The sequence below is a fragment of the Alternaria viburni genome, assembly GCF_023758015.1.
Source record: "Alternaria viburni strain BMP 2772 chromosome Unknown scaffold_1, whole genome shotgun sequence".
NCBI classification, from domain to species: domain Eukaryota; kingdom Fungi; phylum Ascomycota; class Dothideomycetes; order Pleosporales; family Pleosporaceae; genus Alternaria; species Alternaria viburni.
Window position 1 is genome coordinate 507,125 of NW_026055770.1, and position 18,652 is coordinate 525,776.

Here is an 18,652-nt window from a genome sequence, read left to right on the forward strand (position 1 = left end):
GGCTCTGGGGAAGTCGTGTCCAATCGGGCGAGGGTGCATAACTCCGGCGGCTTGTGGTTAGCAGCGTCACTCGACGAACCTCAGCTCAGCATCGCGTCAACAGGACGCAAGAATACACCAGCAGTCAGATTTTCCTGTTCCTATTTCCTTTCCTGTTCAAACTTTTCTGGGACACTGTACATTATCTCGCTCCCTCTAGCGCCGTCTCGGGAACCGCCTGATCTTCGGCAAAGACCGCTGTTGCGACCATCGTACCTTCTGCTCCAGTAGTCCAACTAATCACACCGCCCAACACCCAACGCCTGCTGTCTGAGATAGTAGCACGGCCGATATCTCTCCACAGATCTTGCCTTTACCTCCAAATTGCCCACCGAACACCTCGATAGTCGGCTTCAAACGCATTCCTCACAACCGACGACCCAGACCCGCGCACACCGCAAACGCCTACTCTACTAAACAAGAGAGACTGCCACAAAAGAACTGGGCTACTGGGCAGCGGTCGCTCGGTGGTGAAGGTAGGGGAGTCCCCACGGGAAGGCTGGTGTCTCTTTGTTGAGCACGTCACCAAGGGATGAGAGAGTCACGGGCATGGATCCTCAGAGCGTAGCCTTCCAGCCGCGCGACGATTTCTGGCGTTTTCAAAGCGAAATGCTACGTGTGCAGGAGCACCAGGCCGAACTCGCCGATCGTGTCGCCCGCCTGGAGCGCAAGCAGGAAGACGACTCGCGTCTGAAGAACGTCTGGGGGACTTCATCGCCCTTTCCTTCGGTGCTGGGGGGAACACCCCAACAGGGTAAGACGCTTCATCTGAATTTGTGCATCTTTAGCTGAAAACTGTTAGTTCCCCTGCAGCAGCCAACCGCCGAACACTTCACGAACTTCGACGACCAGTCCAGCAATCTCATCGGCAATCTCCAACTTGACGCCGACGAGGAACCCCGCCGTGTAGGGGCCACATCTCGCGCGAACAGCGTCCGCTTCGATGAAACTGCCAATCACGGTCACTGGGCGCATGCATCGAGATCGTCGCTGGATTTGATACCCCGCACTGGTAGCAGCATGGGCGGGCATGTCATGAGCGAGCGCAGCTACTCCCACAAGTCAGACGGAAGGCAAAGTTCTGCCGGCCAGTCGGTGCATTCTATGGCTTCGGGTCGCGCCAACAGCCTCACTAGCTTTGGTCCGACAACGCCTCAAGACGTCCCAGGGCTGGCTCCTGGCTTGTTCATTCTCGGCTCCGTTCCTGCTATAATACGTTGCTGGCTCAACACCAACTTCAAACACGATACCTTGCTGTATGCAGCAGTCTGTTCAGGTTCATACACATCCTATCTGGACTGGTACACAATTGAACACCTGGGCTTTCAGGATCGGGTCATTTTGGACGAGGACCGGGTTCGCAAGATCAAGCTGTCTGTCTACCTTCCAGAGGCTGTGCCTGTTTCAGCATCTTCACGATCCGACAGCCCGGCGCCGCAGCTTCCTTCGATAGGCGTAGATTTCACCGTCATCGAGGAGCACGACGCTGAGGTGAATCCAAAAGCCATTCAGATTTTCCTTGGTAGCGACATGCTTCGAGCACATAATGCCGACCTCCTTCTTTCATGCAACCAACTGACTCTGTATGATGATGACCGTAACAAGCTTCAGGTACCACTCGTCCGTCCTGAAGATGATCGCGCGTTCAAGTGCTTGCACGCTAGCGGAGCCCCTACGACGGATCCGAACCGCGCTACTTCGACTCTGGCTTCAGCGCACGCGCATCACACAACTCAGATGTCTAGCGATTCACCGACCCGTGAGACGTATTCGTCCTTGGAGAAATCGAATGGCACAGGCCCAGTGACCAACTCTGAGGATGGCGGGTCAAGTGGCCGGAGGAGTCTCGAACAGCGTCCACAACCAGGCCTCTCAGCGTCAAGTCGCTCTGACAAGGATGCTCAGGAGCCGGGCTCTGTAAGTGGAGCTCCACAATCAGGAGCACCGCAAGCCATCTGGAGCAACTGGCGCCGTGACCAAGCGGAGAAGACAAACACGGGCTCTCTGGATTGGGCCAACGTGGGTAAAACCGCCAGCTCAGATCCCAGCTACCAGCGACGTGATACAGGCATCAAAGTATTGAAACCTTCTAAATCCACGCGTACTCTGTCGACGTCAAACTCATCGCCTGTGACCGGGCAGTCACGCTTCTTTGATGATGGAAAGCGCAGAGGCGAGAGCGAAGCAAGCAACCCTGCGGCGGCTCCTCCGGTGAAGAGGAGTGTGTCTGGGGACAAAGCAAGGGAAAATATGCCTGGCCTGTCGAAGCCTCGATCTGCGAATCCAGTAGGCGGTGCCTCTGCTTTCGCATGGCTGAACAGTGGCGGGTCAAAATGAAACGCGATGCTGCGCTTGTATCATACGTAACACCAAACGCCGGACAGAATACAGACTGTTGACATGGCGTCATGAATTGTACACATGCATGTGCTGTGGTTTCCCATGGTGTTGTCTAGGCGATTGTGACATGCACCAAACACAAACAGATGGTGTTCTGGCAGCTTCGCACACGCGACAGGGGGGAGCATTCACCGCGTCGCCAAGCTCGCTTACCAAGGTAGTGTCCGCAAGGCTGAGCGGTCGGACAGCGATAGTGACGACGGCCCATGTCCTGGCGCTGCTCTGATTTTTGCGGACATTGCGCTGTTACCCCTCGTTTGTTCACCGCCGTGCTACTGTGTTTGTGAAGAAGAGGCGCCATTGCCCAGGTACTGCGGCCCGCTGCATAGTCCTTGTCCGCCTTTTGCTTGCCCTTTCACCCTCGCTCGTCCGCCCTCTGCCGTCTGCCCTGAAGCTCTTCGCGGGCTTCACGGTAGGCAATCAGCTTCAAAACGGCCTCCACTAATAACAAGAAGCGGAAGATCGTGGTCCCCGCACGAGACTCGTCCAACGGCGACGGCACGCATTCACCGAATGTGGGCAGCGTCGGTGTAGGGTCCCCTCGCTCCTCCCCGCAACCCTCAGCATCGCCGCCACGCTATCTGCCACCGCACCTGCACGACGAAGTCCTGGTCGACACGCCCGAACCAGGCACGCTCTCGGCGCGCGACAGCTACACCGGGGCCAGCTCCCCCAGCGAAGCCTACGCCAACCTCACCCTCGACAGCCGCGAGGGCTCCGTCACCGACCTGGACCGCACACGCACCACCGAAGCACATCCTCAACGGCCCCCTCCACGCGCATCCTCACCCGCTAAGCGCCTCCACTCCGACATGGACGACAAGCCCGACGCACACGGCACGCGCACCAGCGACGCGCCCTCGGCCGCCCGCGCCAGCAAGCCCCTGCCTACCAGCACACCACAGCGCAGTGCACGCGCAACTTCCGTAGAGATGGCTGACGCGCCCGCCGGCAGCAGCCCCGACGGCGACGGCGACGATGACGCCACTGAGCAGCAGGGGCTCCCAGACATCGACGTGCAGGTGACTCGCGTCATGGGCATGATGTCGAGCGAGGCCCTTGTGGAAGGGCAGGAGGGCTACATTATTTCCGAACAGTGGCTAGAGCGCGTGTGGGCAAGGACGTCGGAGAACAGAGGCAGGCCCAACGACTTCAGCAGGAACGCGACCTTGGGTCCCGTGGGCCCTGTCGACAACTCGCACCTCGTCGACCCAGAACTAGCGCACGAGAACTTGGTCGACCAGCATGGCGATGATTTCGTCGCGCTCAGCAAAGAGACAACCATGGGCCAAGACTTCGAGATTGTGCCCCGCAAAGCGTGGGATCTGGTCCTTAGCTGGTACGGGCTTGAGAAGTCGAGTCCCGTCATACGCCGCTACGCCCACAACACGGTACCGGGCCAAGTCAGCGAGGACATTTCTTACGAGCTGCACCCTCCCATCTTTACCATCCAGAAAGTGCGAAAAACTCCCAACGCCGCTGACAGCACGAAACCAGCCGCAAGGTTCGTCGCGAGCCGCTACGAGAGCTTTGTAGCCTTTGTCGACGCTGCCAAGAAAGCCGCAGGCGTTGACCCCAACAACAAAGTTCGCATTTGGCGCATTCTCACGCCCGCTCCTACAGACCAGCCACAGGCAACACAGCCATCCGGCATATTAACACCCGACGCGTCTCCCCAGAACGGATCTCCTGTTACACCCGCACCCACGCAACGGCCTACACTCGTTATGGCGGCCGACAGTTTCAGTGCTCTTGCCTTTGGATCAGAGCGTGAGCTGGTCACAGGCAAAGACGAGACGGCTAATGAGACGTTCAACGCGTCTCTGACGTTGGCTGACGCTGGTCTGACCCAGGACCAGATCATTGTACTTGAGGAGCATGACGACAAGGGTGAATACATTGCCGACACCACCAAAACAGCTCCCAAGAACAAGGCTGGTGCCCTGACTGGCAAGGGCCTGCAGAGCAACCCCAACAGTGGTAGGAGCACTCCAACGGGAGGCCCCATGACGCGCGGAAGAAAGCAGAATGGTAAAGTCCGTGGCCACGTGGGACTTACGAACCTTGGCAACACCTGTTACATGAACTCCGCTCTCCAATGTCTACGGAGTGTCGAAGAATTGAGCATGTACTTTCTGAATAACAAATGGAAAGACGAGGTCAACATCGACAACCCCATAGGCTTCAAAGGTGTAATTGCCAAGTCGTACGCTGGTCTTTTGAGCTCCATCTATGGCTTCGACAACAGCTCATCTGTCTCGCCCAAAGACTTCAAACTCAAGCTTGGTAGGGCGAACCCCATGTTTTCTGGTTATGGCCAACAGGACTCTCAAGAATTCGTCAGCTGGCTAGTCGATGCGCTCCACGAAGATCTGAACCGTATACACAAAAAGCCGTACCGAGAGAACCCTGATTCCGATGACAATACCTTCCGGGACCCTGAGGCAGTCAAGCAACTCGGCGAGGTCTATCGGGAGAACCACCGAGCTCGGAACGATTCTGTAGCCATGGACTTGTTTAGTGGTTTTTACAAGAACACCATGGTTTGTCCGGATTGCGAGAAGGTCAGCATCACGTTCGACCCATACAGCCAGCTTACACTGCAGCTGCCGGTAGAGCAGTCTTGGTCCCATACCGTCACATACGTGCCATTGTACGGGAAGCCTTGTCGAATCGAGCTTGACTTTGACAAAAATGCCACTATCAAAGCCTTGAAGGAGTTCGTCGGCAAGCGCTGCGGCGGCGTTCCAGCCAACCGTATCATGGCGTCCGAGGTGTATAGTCACAAATACTATCGACACTTGGACGATGCATCGTCGATAGCGGAGTCGAATATAGGAGCACGGGACGAAATATATTTCTATGAGTTAGAAATGGCTCCAAGTAATTGGCCTGCACCTAAGAAGAAGGGCGCCAAGTACCGGATGACGCTTTCGCAATCTTCCGACGAGGAGATTCCGGAGACCGTTTCACCACTCCACGATCGCGTCATCTTTCCATTGTTCCACCGCATCCCAAGCACATCCTCGTATAGAGCCACGGGGCAGTCTATGGCGCTATGGCCAAGCTTCATTGTTCTCACTCGGGAGGAAGCCAAGGATTACGACACAATCCTGAGGAAGGTTCTGTCTAGAGTCGCTGGGATGACTAGTCGCAAGATTCTTAGTGAGCTCAGCGGACCAGAACAATCCCGCCCTGGGTCTGATGTTGTACTGACAACAGAAGAAGATGCGTCGCCAAACGATCCACAAGTCAATGACGGTTCTGTTGAGGGCGAGGACATTGTGGAGGTGACGATGACGGATGCAAAGGATACGCGTTTCGCTCAAGTCGATGAGGCTAACCAGGTTCCGGAAGTACTTCGGCCGGGTAGCTACATTCATCCGGAGTTCAGGTACGTACAAGCTAGTTCCAGGCGAAGCTTGTGACGCAAGGTCGCAGCTCCGGGACAGACCTTGGATTCGCGCAGCAAAATACTGACTTAGAACAGGGCACTTTTCGAGATGAAGCACACACGAAAGAGCTCCGAGATTGTTACTACAGGTTGGAGTACCGTCGATTATTCGAAGCCACTTGAGCCTATCACCAAACGAGTCAGGATACCACCAGCTCGAGAAGAGTCTGTACAATCGTCCGCTGCTGGAAGCGAAACTACGTCTAGCGACGAAGACGAGGACGTGTCACAGTCCACGATTGTCGACGCCGACGCAGCGATTGATGCCGCCAACGTCAGCAGCGACGAGGAAATGCAATCAGTCGAGCCGGCAGCACAAGAGTTTGCCCGTTCGGGCCGTCAGAACAAGAAGAAGAGCAAGAAAGCGCGGAAGCATGAGCGCAAAATGGAGCGAAAGCACAAAAACAACAAGAACTTCAAAAGTAAGAAAGCAGGCAAAGTACCAGACCAGCCGAACTACCCTGACGAACCTGACGACGAGTCGGATGAGAGATTGCTCCGAATGGGCGAGGCCCTTGTCCTTGATTGGAATGCCGAGGCCTATGATGCTCTATTTGGCGCCTCTACGGCGGACGATGACAGAGGCGCGGACGTCATGAAGAACATAGAGGTTCTTGATGACACAGAGCTTCGCGAAAAGAAAGAGAGGCGCGCAGCTCGTCGCAAAAACGGTATCAACCTTGATGAATGTTTTGTCGAATCTTCTAAGAGCGAGATTCTTTCCGAAGATAACGCATGGTATTGCAGCCGTTGCAAGGAGAGGCGCAGGGCGACAAAGACACTCGAAATCTGGACAGTTCCTGACATCTTGATTATCCATCTGAAGCGCTTTAGCGGGGCGAGAAACCTGAGAGACAAGATCGAAGATCTGGTTGACTTCCCTGTAGAGGGACTAGATCTGTCCGGCAAAGTCGGTTTCCCTGAAGGCAAGGATCTCACCTATGATCTCTTCGCAGTCGACAATCACTACGGTGGGCTTGGAGGCGGTCATTACACGGCCACTGCTCAAAACTTCTTCGACAAGCAGTGGTACGACTACAATGGTAAGCTTTACCGACCGCATATCCTTTACACACAGTCACATTGATGCTAACTTCACTAGACTCCATAGTGTCTCGGTGTGAATCCGGCCGCAAGGCCGTATCGAGAAACGCCTACCTTTTGTTCTACCGCCGGCGTTCCCCCGTCCCTTTAGGCCCTCCCTCTCTTCAGCAAATTGTAACCGGCGACAACAGCAATCCCGACTCTGATGAAGATGCAGACGACCAACAACTTCGCTCTCGGTCACCGGCGGGAAACGGCTTGCGCCTCGACGATTCGTCCCGCAATGGGTCGTCGAGCGCTGGCGCAGTCGCAGCGGGAGCCGTAGCCCTGCGCGGGGGTGGTTATCAGCACTCAGCAGCCGCGAACCGTCCAAAGAACGGAGTCGCAGCCGGGAGCCAGAGTGACGATGATGAGCTACCATCCTATGGCGACGATGAGGGCTACGCTGATGACGGTGCTTACACGTCCACTCCTTGGGAAATGGACGCTGATCAACCAGCTTGGAGCTTCAGCGGCCTTGGCAGTGCGAACATGGATCGCCGTAACGACTCGGATGATGACGGTGCCGCGTCTGATACCGGAGCGATGGGTTCCGTAGGTGATGGAGAGATGAGCGAAAGGATGCAAGACTTTGATGACGATGGCGGTGTCAAGAATGGCTGGGGTGGTGTCGGCACACCCGTCGCACAGCAAGAAGATGAAGTTGCCGAGATCAGGCTCGTCGGCGAAGACTGAGCAGACGAAAATCCTACAATACGCAGGAGGATTCGTGTTCCCCTGAATGGCAAATCATTGCATCTTTCGTTTGAGTGTATAGGTGGCGATCGTGGGCTTGGGAGACGAAAAGGCTCTCGTTAGATTAGATGGACATGACTGATGAACAAAAGGAGGATAGCATGGAAGGGTTGTACATGACGAACGGGACGGGATATCAAAGGTGGGTGAGGGTCATTATCCTCAGGGCGTTTTGCAAACATAGCATTCGTAGGCGCATCCGTAGGCGTATCAATGAAGATCTTGCATCGTTCACCATACTATACAGTATCTTGAGATTGAGTCTCTCACGCCGCGCACTACTCGATCAGAACAACCTAGCCACGCCATCATCGCATGAACCGCACAGACCCATCCATCACCTCGCGTAGAGCAAGAGCGGAGACAGGGATGCCGGATATCAGGAAGCACTAATGGAGTTGCGCGCAGCCAATGAGCAATTGACTCCCGGGGTTTCTACCACCGGTGTTTGAGGCTTGTAGGTTTGCCAGCCTTGACATTGACGTTCTGGTTCTGCCATGACGCTGTTTCTCCTTTTTCTTCACGGCCTAGCGAATGTGGCGGACATGGTACAAGGTCCGCGGAGTAGGTATAGACGGCGTATAAAGCGCTATAGCACATCATGGCGTGCGGCATACCGGCTACAAGCGTGATGGTACGCAACGGTTTTCTACTTGAATGGGGCGGTTGATAAACGATGTGAAACGCAGAATCGGAGGCACGTACCTGCGTCCACGGCAGGCAAGGACGCTTTGTACGAAAGGCAATCGCGTCACATCCTCCAGAAGCCCCATTTCCAGTCGCAACACCAGTATCCTCGCATACTTACCAACACAGAAAGCCCATGGCGTTCCTGGAAAGATCGAGGTTCTCAGGTGCAGGAACAAAGAGCGGGTAGAAGCGATATACAGCAAGGATGTATATTATCAATAGATCCAGGTCCGCCTATGACGATCACTCCTGGCCGCATCGAGACAACACTCCGAACCGCATACCCGGAACCTGTACCAATGTAGGAAATGACGATGACGAGCATTTCCTCATGCGAAACTAGCTGTTGAGATTTCTTGTCATGCTGTAAACCAGTTTGTACTCGGGGAGGGTACTACAGGTAATACCACAGGGGCGTATAAGAGGTATCGTGTTCTCGTTGTAACTGACCAGTCTCTACTACGATTCACTCGCTCAGTTTCGTTCCTGTGTATACTTTACCTCGTTCACTATCTTCATAGTCGTCGTAACCACCAACACCAAGATGCGTTTCTCCCACCTCGCCGTCTTCGCCCTGAGCGGCCTATCGCTCGCGAGCCCGGTCGTCCAGCAAAAGCGCCAGGAGACAAGCAGCGTAGAATCCCTCCTCACCGACCTCTTCGCCACGGTGCAAGTCTACACCGGAGCCATCAGTACGGCCCCTCCCCCTTTTGAGCCACCAGCCAAAATAAAACCCCCATCACCTGCATCATACTAACAAATGCATCTTAGATGCCACCCTCGCGCCCCTCTCCACATCCTCATCTCTCCTGGAAAAGACGGCCGCAATCCCCAAAGTAGGCGAGCAACTCAACAAGATCACCGCCGCCATCACGGCTTCGACAACGCAAATCCGCGATCTCGCTCCTGCGAACGCTACGCAACCCATGGTGCCAGCCGAAGACAACCAAAAGCGGTCTACCTCTACCGATCTCGTCGACGTCTCTCAGCCCAAGGAGAAGCGTCAGTTGATCGCCGCTGGTGCCCTTCTTGCGCTCATCATTGTTGAGATTTTTGCTACGATTACCGCTGCGGTGGCGATCTTGGGTCTCGCTGGGCTTTTGGTGTTTATCAACCCGTTGACGAGCGCGTTGAGTCTTTTGATTCTCGCGGTTCAGTTGGTGCTTAATGTTGTGCTTGTGGGTGTTATTGCGTTGCTGAACAGTGTGCTTGGTGCGTTGGCGCTTGGGCTTAGTGGGCTGTAAGGGATCAGTTTGGTTGTAGTGGTCGGCGGTGTATTTGTAGAGATATGATTAGATTTGTTATGACATTGTCATTCCTGTCTACTTTGGTGTCAGCCCAGTGATGTTCCGGTGTCTTCAAGTGACAGTGTGAACCTGGAGTGTAGTTGACGGATCGCCATCCCGTCGATCCGCTTGTTCGACGTACTTGAGCGCGATAAGCTTGCTGTGACGATTGCTCAGAGATCGTCAATTGACAGTGATGGTATTAAGAAGAGTCTCATCATGCGAGTATCGCTATAGTTTGACGTTTAGTGTCCTGGTCCGGATGCGTAAACGTTTTGACGAAGCGTAGTTGGCAGCACGCAAGCTGTTGAGATGTACGTGACTTGTCTCCGTTTATTCTAGATGCATGAAAAGATACTGGTAGACGTCTTACATACCCTTTGTGCTCCTTTGTTGATTGTCCCTTTGTTGATGAATGATCATTGTGTGGCAGTCGTGGTTGACATCAAGCGAGCCAAGCCTTCCCGTTCACAGTTCAGGAAGTCACAGTCACGTCAGCTCCTCACCACTCACAACGACTCATATGAGCGGCAAGCGTCGTTTCTTCATTCTCAAACGACCGTACAGTCACACCCCATGACTCACATCATGCACCTCTGGAGCAAACCTTCCAGCAACCCATACCTCGCTATACAGGTAACCAACCTCACACGATAGTGCACCTCTTACTTCGCAATGTCGGCGTATATCCTTGCACTACCTGATGAATTGTTGCTCGATATCACGGACCATCTGCCTCGTCTACCTCGGGACCGACGCGCCGAACTCGTCTCGTTGGCAATGGTGTGTAAGCGCTTTTGTGAGTGGATGCTAGAATGACATCCAGCTTGCCGTCTCACTGACACCTTCTAGACAATATCGTGGTAGAAGTTCTCCATAAAGATGTCTGCATCGACATAGCTAAAGTACACAAACTCGTCTCTTTGTATGCCGCCCGACCCAAGCTCGCGCGACTAGTCAGGAGCATTGACCTTTTCCGGGACGCCGACACCGATGATGAGCGCACTTCCGGGCGTAAATCTCGAGGGAAGGAACGGGGTATTTATAAGCCTATCATGAGGTCGTCCGGCATTACAAGGCGCCTCCAGCTGATGCTAAAGTATGACCTGCGTCGAAAGAACGTCCAGGCAGACATGGCTCTTCTCTTGCTACAGATCCCCAACATACAGTGCTTATTGCTAGGAGGGTTATCGCATGGTGATATCCGCTTCCTCGATCCAGTATTCTTCGAAACCTCGGCCTCCACCGCAGATCTAGCTTCTTCAGACGCCCACCGCTGTCGGCCCTATCTGAAAGAGGTTATCCGAAAGCGACTCAAAACGCGGTTGAACAAGCTAGAGATCCCTTTCGGTGGGCTATGGGACTCTGTCAACAGGCATCGGACTTTCGATTTGAGCGAGTACGCTCACCTCACACACGTGACCACATGCGCCGATGAATTGATGACGCCTAAATGGAAGGCATGGGGATCTGAGCCTGACTACGAACTTGGCGTATTGCCGAAGACGTTAACCCATCTTACGCTCGGAGGCACATGCTGGGACTTTGACCGTCTCTTGACTCATCTCGTCGAACAGAAAGCCACTGGAATATTGCCGAGATTGCGCAGCCTCACCATCTACACCCATCATCAAATGGGGCAAGAGGGCATGGGAGATGACCGCGCAAAGTTACCCAACCGTGCGCGATCGGATCACACCGCTACGCATGTCCAGGCACTCCAAGATGTCGGAATAACAGTAACACTAAGACACACCGGTCCAAATCATATGCGTTACTTCTGTCGGCTGAACATGATCGACACTGGTTATCGGTCCCGTCATGTGCTCGGGCAGCTAGAACCTCTAGAGATGCGAGGATACTTCGAGCATTGGCGGCATCGAGCGACTGATATGGAAGTAAGACGACTAGCGCATGAACGTATGCTGGAGCAAGAGGAGCAGCCAGAGGCATATGAGCCGAGTACACACGGAGATAAGAATTCTTATACCGATGTCGGCGGATCTAGTGAGGCTGAATGGGATAGACTCGCAAATTTGGCCCTCAATGACTGAATAGATGATCTTGACATCCTCCAAAATGTTCCTTAGTTCGTTTCTCAGCACAGAAGCGCCTCTTACAGCCGATGATATCACAATCTCCAGTGTGCACATGTTCAGCATCGTGTCTTTCCAGTTCCCTTTTCGTGAGCAGCCTGTCGTCGTTGCAAGTCGCGCATTTGTGTATTAGCACAGCTGCGAAAGCTTTCTGGGCGTCGCCTGGCTTGGGTGGCGCGCAGGGATCGCGCCATCGAATTTGGGTCGTAGATGCTACGAAGAAGTCATCGAGCCATTGTGGAGACCTGGGTGGTGACGGTGTATCATCCGAAGTTGTCCCACGGTTGGAGTTGAATTGGAATGGAGCATGGGGCTGAAGGTCCGTCGCCGCGGTCACGGTCGCAGTCCCCGTGATTGTGGCACTAGATGCTGGAGAAGCCGCAGCAACATCGACCGTATCGCATTGCATCGGATCCTCTGGAGGAACATCATCATCTCGTGCAAGCATCATACTTGGTAGTGGTTGTGGGTCCAGCAGCGCAATGACGAGTTTCTGGTCGAAGCTGTACCTGGGTAGATCGACGCCATCTCGCATAGAAACAATCCAGACGATTTCATCCTTCTCTTTCGAGCTTAGCATCTTCGTCTTTGCAACTCTGGTCATCGTATTCAAGAAGTACTCGCTGATAACAGTGAAATAGGCTCTTTGAAAGATGCTCTGAACGTGTCCTGGTACCATGTTACGCATATTGAGCATGAAGTCGCCCGTTTGACGCGTGCACGCCATGACTTGGTCATAAGTCTGCGTCTCTGAGATGGGGAAAAGGCCTGCAGCCCACGTGTGGGAGACATCATTGACGCGCCTTACATGTCTACCTGAGATCTTAGCGACCAACACTGACATGACCTCGGTACGAAGCGGCTCTTCGAAAGATTCCGCCGCGCGGACGTATGGCTGAACACCGTCCGCGTCTTCGCATTCTGGGTCGGCGCCGCCATCGAGAAGCATTCGGAGACGCGGAACGATATCAACAGCTGGGCAATCCGCAATGCACTTCCCCAAAGGACTGAGGGCGTCATGAGCTGTGCTGTTCGGATCGACGCCCTTCCCAAGAAGCACTTCAACATCGCGTAGCGTGTCGGTGGGATGTCGTTTTGCGTCCGGACAGCAGCCGAGAACCTCAGATAGGAGCGAGGTACCGTCGTTCGTCGGCGTAGGTACAAAGGTGTCAATGAGCCACCGCGCAAAAGTTGGAGTCGAATGCCACAGCGCTTGGTGCTCAAACTTGTCCCGACACAGAGACTTGCAAGGATAACCTCCAAAGAACGGAGGGAAGCTAGCACCCTTGCAAACAAACAGCCGGAGGCATTCAAGCTCGTCTGAAGAAAGTTCGGCCGCCCAATAAGGGCGATTCTGCAATGCCATGATGAACATGCTGAGGTTTGACTGGGCAACAAGTTCTGGAGGCTTGCGGTGAACATTTGCCCCAGCACTAAGAAGCATTTCCAAAATCGTGTGGCAGTTCTTGCGTGCCGCAGGGTCTGTGTAGATCTTCATTCGATGTAATAGGCATAGTTGCAATGCTGTGTGAACGCCAGGCTTCTCAGGCGATGGACCAGCATCTTCGACGCTGGCACCTCGGTTGAGAAGGATGCGCACGATGTCAGGGACATTCCAGAAGACTGCTTGACGTAGAGGAGTCCAGCTTGAACCTGGAAGTCCATTGACCTCTGAACGACCAGGTTGGAGCAGTGCTTGAACAGTGTAAGTGCGCCCGTTTTTGATGGCATTATGCAATGCCAAGTCTGTTCCAAGTGGGTGTTTGGAACCTTTTGCGCCGTAGGCAAGTAGGACCCAGATGATTGGTCCGCAAGGCATACCGCACGCAATATCAAATACGGTCTGATTTGGATGCTGCAAGATCACCATCTCGCTCAGAGCAGGGTGGCCAACGAATCGTGCGTCTGCTTCATCGAAAGGCAGACCAATTGGATGGTTGATGCGATCGACATTATCGACAATAAGCTTCTCCAACTTTTCCAAATCGCCGTCTAGGACTGCACCGACCATGTCTAGTACTATGTCGGAGGCTTGCCTAGAATCTTGCGACGATGTCTCTTCGAAGGATGGCCGGAGACTACGATATGGTCAATACACACTGAGCGCACAAATATGGGATGATCAGAGAACTACATACTCTTGTGGCTGATTCAATAGACCCAGAAAGGTTGGCTCTGCGACCGTCCCGGCTTCATCGGCGATAAGAGTGGGTAGACTAGCTACAACCTGCCAACCACCAGTCTTTGTACAATGCTCTCTGGAAGTCGAATTGATCGAAATGGGTTCTGCGAACTCGCTTGACTCGTTGTCGTTCCCAGCATTGCCATCGGAACTCTGCTCACTGGGTAGCCTAGCTTTGTGACGCGACTTCGTGGCTCTTCGCGGTTTGTGCCTCATGATACCCCACTCTTTCAACCTCATTCGATATGCTCGTGTCCTGTATCACTCGTCAGTTATCAAACGACAACATCCTTGCAAATACTCACGAAGCCCGAAATCTGTGTTTGCGTTCCATTAGCTCCTTGACCTCTTCTAGAGGCTTCTTTTGGACGAAAGAAAGCTCCTTGATCTCATCCTGCACCAACTCCCAGTCTTTCGTCATCCTTATATACTGCGGCCCGCAGCCCTGGTATTGCACCTTGGGTGGGCAATAGACACTGGTCAAGCACAGCAGGAGTGCGAAGGTGCGGCCTCAAGACCGTGCGCCGGTAGCTAGCCAAGATAGAGGGAAGAGCCTATGAGACTCTAGTATCGACGCTAGATGCGGTACTGGGACCGGTACCATGAAGGTCATTGTGCGATCCTGGAGACATGTCGTGGTTATAACAACACGCACGAGGGGACGCGGTGTGCAAAAGTAAGCCTGAGTTCAGATGACGGAACGCGAAAGTGCAATTCCAAGGCTTCGTATTGACTAGGTGGCGTGTGTCGGGTCCAACGCGAATTGAGTTTAGTGTATGTGGCACAGCCTCAAGCTTCAAGCCGCGGCTTTGCGCCCCTGCCTCGAAATCGCTCATAACCCGAAGCTCTTTCTTACCCCGTCGAATACAATAACGCGTAAGAAGCAGATCGCATATGTGATTGAGGGTCGAGAAGTCTACAAAACTTTTATTCTATGCAGATTGCGTATGTGATTGAGGGTCGAGAAGTCTACAAAGCTTTTGATCTATGCAGCTTGCCGTCTTTCATGCAATCGTAGGCTGCAGTAATATTCATTGCTGCGACCTACGTACCTAGGCGTATTCATGTCGTATCAAAACGCAGCAAAAAGGTCATCGAACCGCGTACAACAGCCATGGCTTTTGTATCAGTTGCAGAAGGGCTGCGCGCCATTTCGTTATAGCCACGCTAGCCAAGCTGACATCGCCAGCAAGAATACTCCCCATGTTTGCGATCAAACAGGCGGAGCCAATACCTATCACTGCATTCACACCGTCATGCTGCATTTTGGTAACATTGGTCAACTCAAAGTCGACCATCCACTGCTCGAGGAATGCAAGTTGCGATTAACAAAGGTATCATATGTACGAAGCGACGCTAAAACAGCAAACAAAAAGCCATAGTCCAATTCTAACGACCGCCGATTTGGCCTTTGGGAAGAGGCTTTACCCACATGAACATGCAGTTGAGCGCAATGATCATGATGCCAATGATCCAGAAAACCTGCGCATAATCCGTCTTGTGGTAGCGGAAGATGATGGCGAAGATGATACCACCAAAGTTACCAGTCGCGCCAACGATACCGGAGAGGATGCCTTTGGAAATGTTAGTAGGTCTTCTCTCAATGGGTGAAGCGATCGGGCTTACCATTAGCGTGAGGGTGGATGTGAGGTACGAGCGCGAAGTTCGCACCATTACCCGCCTCAAGGAATATGGCCATGACCGCAATGAGGCCGATCATCTCGCTGAGGTTGTGGGGGTCCACCTTTCCAATGACGATGCACATTATACCAGACATAACGCCGACGAAGTGGATCCAGAACTTCTTTGCCCAGAGGTTGCGACCGGTAACCTTGTAGATGAGATCCGCAATAAAGCCACCGAGCGGTCTGGTAACAACGTTCAAGAGACCGAACATAGCTGCCCAGCGTCCAGATTGTGTTTGACCAAGGGACTGGAAGTTCTTGAGGTAATAAGCACCAAGGATAGAGTTGATGGCGAGTTCACCGCCGAAGGAGCAGAAGTAGCCCGCGCAGAGCATCAGTGTCTGGAGAGAGAACATGACCTTCAGTCCCTCTTTCAAAGTAGGCTTGACTACGACTTCGTGCTGGAATTCATCCATGACTTGGACATCACCACGTCCAGCCTCTACGTCAGCGGCCGGTTGCTCTCGCTTCTTTTCGTCGTTGGAGGAAATCGATCCAGTGGTCGCAGGTTTGTCATCGAGGGCACCGGTCGTGGGGACCACGGAAGCTTGGTTGGTTTGATCGCTGCTAGACACTACGGTTGCCCCACGCTCAGACCACTTTCCGGTAGGCGTATCGTCGGTCAATAGCAGGAGACCGGTAGCACATGCACTGATCATGATGAATGGAACGATGAAGGAGACTCTCCATGCGACGTGCGAGGAGAGACCCTGGTCTCTCTTCAAAGAGTCGTAGATAGCGGGCATGACGAAGCTGAAGAAAAGTCAGTGGAAGCTGCTTCATAGGGGAGGTCCCGCTTACTATGTGATACCGCCGCCAGAGTTACCCCAGCCTCCGACCAAAGCGTTGGCAGTGCCGACAACATTTCTGTCGTAGAATCCAGTTGTCCAGACCTGGCATGGTACGAAGGTACCACCGAGAATACCAACAAAGAAACGGATGAAGTATAAACCCGTAGCGTTGTGTGCAGTACCAGCGAGAGCGGTCGGGATAGCACCGGCGAATAACAGACTGGCAAATGTAATGCGCGGGCCGAAGTGGTCGCACATGGGTCCGGCAATGAAGCGGACCAAAAGTGTTGCACATAGCGCGACGATGTTGGAGTTGGCAATCTGATCCTGTGACAAATGCATGTCCTCCTTGATACTCTTACTCAGCTGTGGGGATGTTAGTCTGTACAATTCGGACAGTCTCGTGGGTTGCGGGTGACCATACCAGAGGTGGAAACGCGTACCTGAAAAGTATTAGCACTCAGCAACGGAGAAGACCCACATGTGGGGAACGACTTACCATGACCAGAAAGCAATGAAGAAGCCTAGGTAAGAGAAGAAGAACACACGACCATATTTGTTGATCGGATTCAAGACGGGAATAGATGTGGCCTTCTTGTTGTATGGGTTGATCTCTGGTGCCGACCAGAGCATGTTGATAGCGAACGGCATGATGAGTACCACCTGGGAGGTCGAGCCCTACTACGATACTGATACTTCTGAAAGGTAGGTCGGGAGGGTGTAAAGCTGGCGATGCTTTACAGACGCAATATGGAAGCTGGGAGCGGGCGCTTGCTGAAGCCGTGGCTCCAAACGGAAGCTGGAGGTTATATAGATTGATGCACAAACTCCAAAAATGATACTTCCGCGGTGAAGCACAGTGACGCACGGCTAAGGTTGTGGCGCAACTCGTTCCCCAGGCCAAGTGAGATCAGACTTCTCCGTGTCTGTATTCAGTAATATTGGCGGATTCGTTATCTTCGTTGGCGATGCCCAGCAGCTGCAAGCCCAATGCTTCGGAGAAAGTATGCTTTGCCGCGCTCTCGGGTGCAGGCGATGTGTGCGATGAGCGCTAGGGCGTCAACTTGAGATCCACATGCTGCTGTAGCGAATTGAGACTCTTTCTCGACTGGCTAAAATGTAGCATGAAAGGCTGAATGTCGATGCGATGAGTCGTGGTTCGCTGGGGATGAGGTTTGACGCGGGATGGTGGGGGACGGCAGGGGCGTTCTCTTATCTCTTGGCGCTAGCCAGGCGAGAGACTAGACTCACTGTAGTCGATGCCAGCAAGGATCCTTATCAGAACGTCTGGAGATAATATGAGTTGCTGCTTTTCCGCGGTCAGCATTTGACAAAATGCCTGTGTCGCTAATACCTCTTCAGCCTCAACAGGTTCCTGTTCCTAGTACGAGCATACTGTTCGTGTCGAAGAAGTGGCGTTGGCAAAAACGACTGGAAGTAACGCAGCAAACAACAATGATAACTCAAGATCAAGACTTACTCTTGCTTCTGAAAAGTAGCTTTGCTTTTGACTTCTGGTGATGGTACAAACTTGATGTGACGGGAGTTGTGTGTCTGCCGCGTGCGTGTGGAGACGTGGCCCGATAAGCACAGAGCTTGGTGCAACGGCAACTATACCAGGCATGTGGGTGGATTCGCGCCGTTGCACAACTCTTACAACCCCAGCTTGGATTTGAGATCGTTAATTGTTTGTCGATCAGCTCCTGTCAGGATATTGATGGCCTGTGAAACATGCTTGCACCAATCAAGCGAAGATTCAGTGCTTTATCTCGCATGACTGCAGCTTTTGCCCCGGCAACACGGAGTACGCACAGGGACTCTTGGAGCACATCGATGATCTGGGAGGGTATATGATCCTCAAACGCCTAGAGTTCAGTGCAACGTCATCCGCTCCTTGGAAACTCGGTATTTGAATCTTACAATGCCAAGGCTCGTCGATACTTAGAGGCCAACACTGGATGGATGTGACGACTTATCTCAAACTCCAAGAGGTTCTCGCAAGCGGGGGTTCTAGGCCTAGATCCTGACGTACGGTGGCTGCTACAGTCACTGCAGCGATATCGGAGGAAACGGGCCGGAGAAGGCATGTTGGGTACTGAGATGCTGCGCAAGAAGACGAAGCAACTCCGGGAATATCGAAAAAGATGGTAGTGTAGTGTGGGTAGGCTCCACAGTGGGCTCAGCTGCAGC

At 53.4% G+C, this 18,652-nt stretch overlaps 5 protein-coding genes across 5 annotated transcripts; 3 read left to right on the top strand and 2 right to left on the bottom strand.

Moving 5' to 3' along the window:
* Positions 1 to 588: 588 nt before the first annotated feature.
* J4E79_000185 (uncharacterized protein) lies at positions 589 to 7,672 on the top strand (the record flags this gene model as incomplete). Its single annotated transcript, XM_049349102.1, has 5 exons — positions 589 to 793; positions 842 to 2,325; positions 2,895 to 5,833; positions 5,930 to 6,936; positions 6,996 to 7,672. The coding sequence occupies 5 exons, from the start codon at positions 589 to 591 to the stop codon at positions 7,670 to 7,672; spliced, it is 6,312 nt and encodes a 2,103-aa protein (XP_049215889.1).
* A 1,294-nt stretch (positions 7,673 to 8,966) lies between these two features.
* On the top strand, positions 8,967 to 9,666 carry J4E79_000186 (uncharacterized protein; the record flags this gene model as incomplete). The annotated part of the gene is made up of 2 exons (XM_049349103.1): positions 8,967 to 9,114; positions 9,194 to 9,666. 2 exons carry the CDS (start codon positions 8,967 to 8,969, stop codon positions 9,664 to 9,666), a joined length of 621 nt encoding a protein of 206 aa, XP_049215890.1.
* A 717-nt stretch (positions 9,667 to 10,383) lies between these two features.
* Positions 10,384 to 11,762, top strand: J4E79_000187 (uncharacterized protein; the record flags this gene model as incomplete). Its single annotated transcript, XM_049349104.1, has 2 exons — positions 10,384 to 10,495; positions 10,609 to 11,762. 2 exons carry the CDS (start codon positions 10,384 to 10,386, stop codon positions 11,760 to 11,762), a joined length of 1,266 nt encoding a protein of 421 aa, XP_049215891.1.
* A 255-nt stretch (positions 11,763 to 12,017) lies between these two features.
* J4E79_000188 (uncharacterized protein) lies at positions 12,018 to 14,407 on the bottom strand (the record flags this gene model as incomplete). The annotated part of the gene is made up of 5 exons (XM_049349105.1): positions 12,018 to 12,049; positions 12,258 to 12,572; positions 12,621 to 13,882; positions 13,943 to 14,242; positions 14,292 to 14,407. The coding sequence occupies 5 exons, from the start codon at positions 14,405 to 14,407 to the stop codon at positions 12,018 to 12,020; spliced, it is 2,025 nt and encodes a 674-aa protein (XP_049215892.1).
* A 968-nt stretch (positions 14,408 to 15,375) lies between these two features.
* On the bottom strand, positions 15,376 to 17,113 carry J4E79_000189 (uncharacterized protein; the record flags this gene model as incomplete). Its single annotated transcript, XM_049349106.1, has 5 exons — positions 15,376 to 15,560; positions 15,613 to 16,424; positions 16,473 to 16,828; positions 16,887 to 16,905; positions 16,962 to 17,113. 5 exons carry the CDS (start codon positions 17,111 to 17,113, stop codon positions 15,376 to 15,378), a joined length of 1,524 nt encoding a protein of 507 aa, XP_049215893.1.
* Positions 17,114 to 18,652: the final 1,539 nt, after the last annotated feature.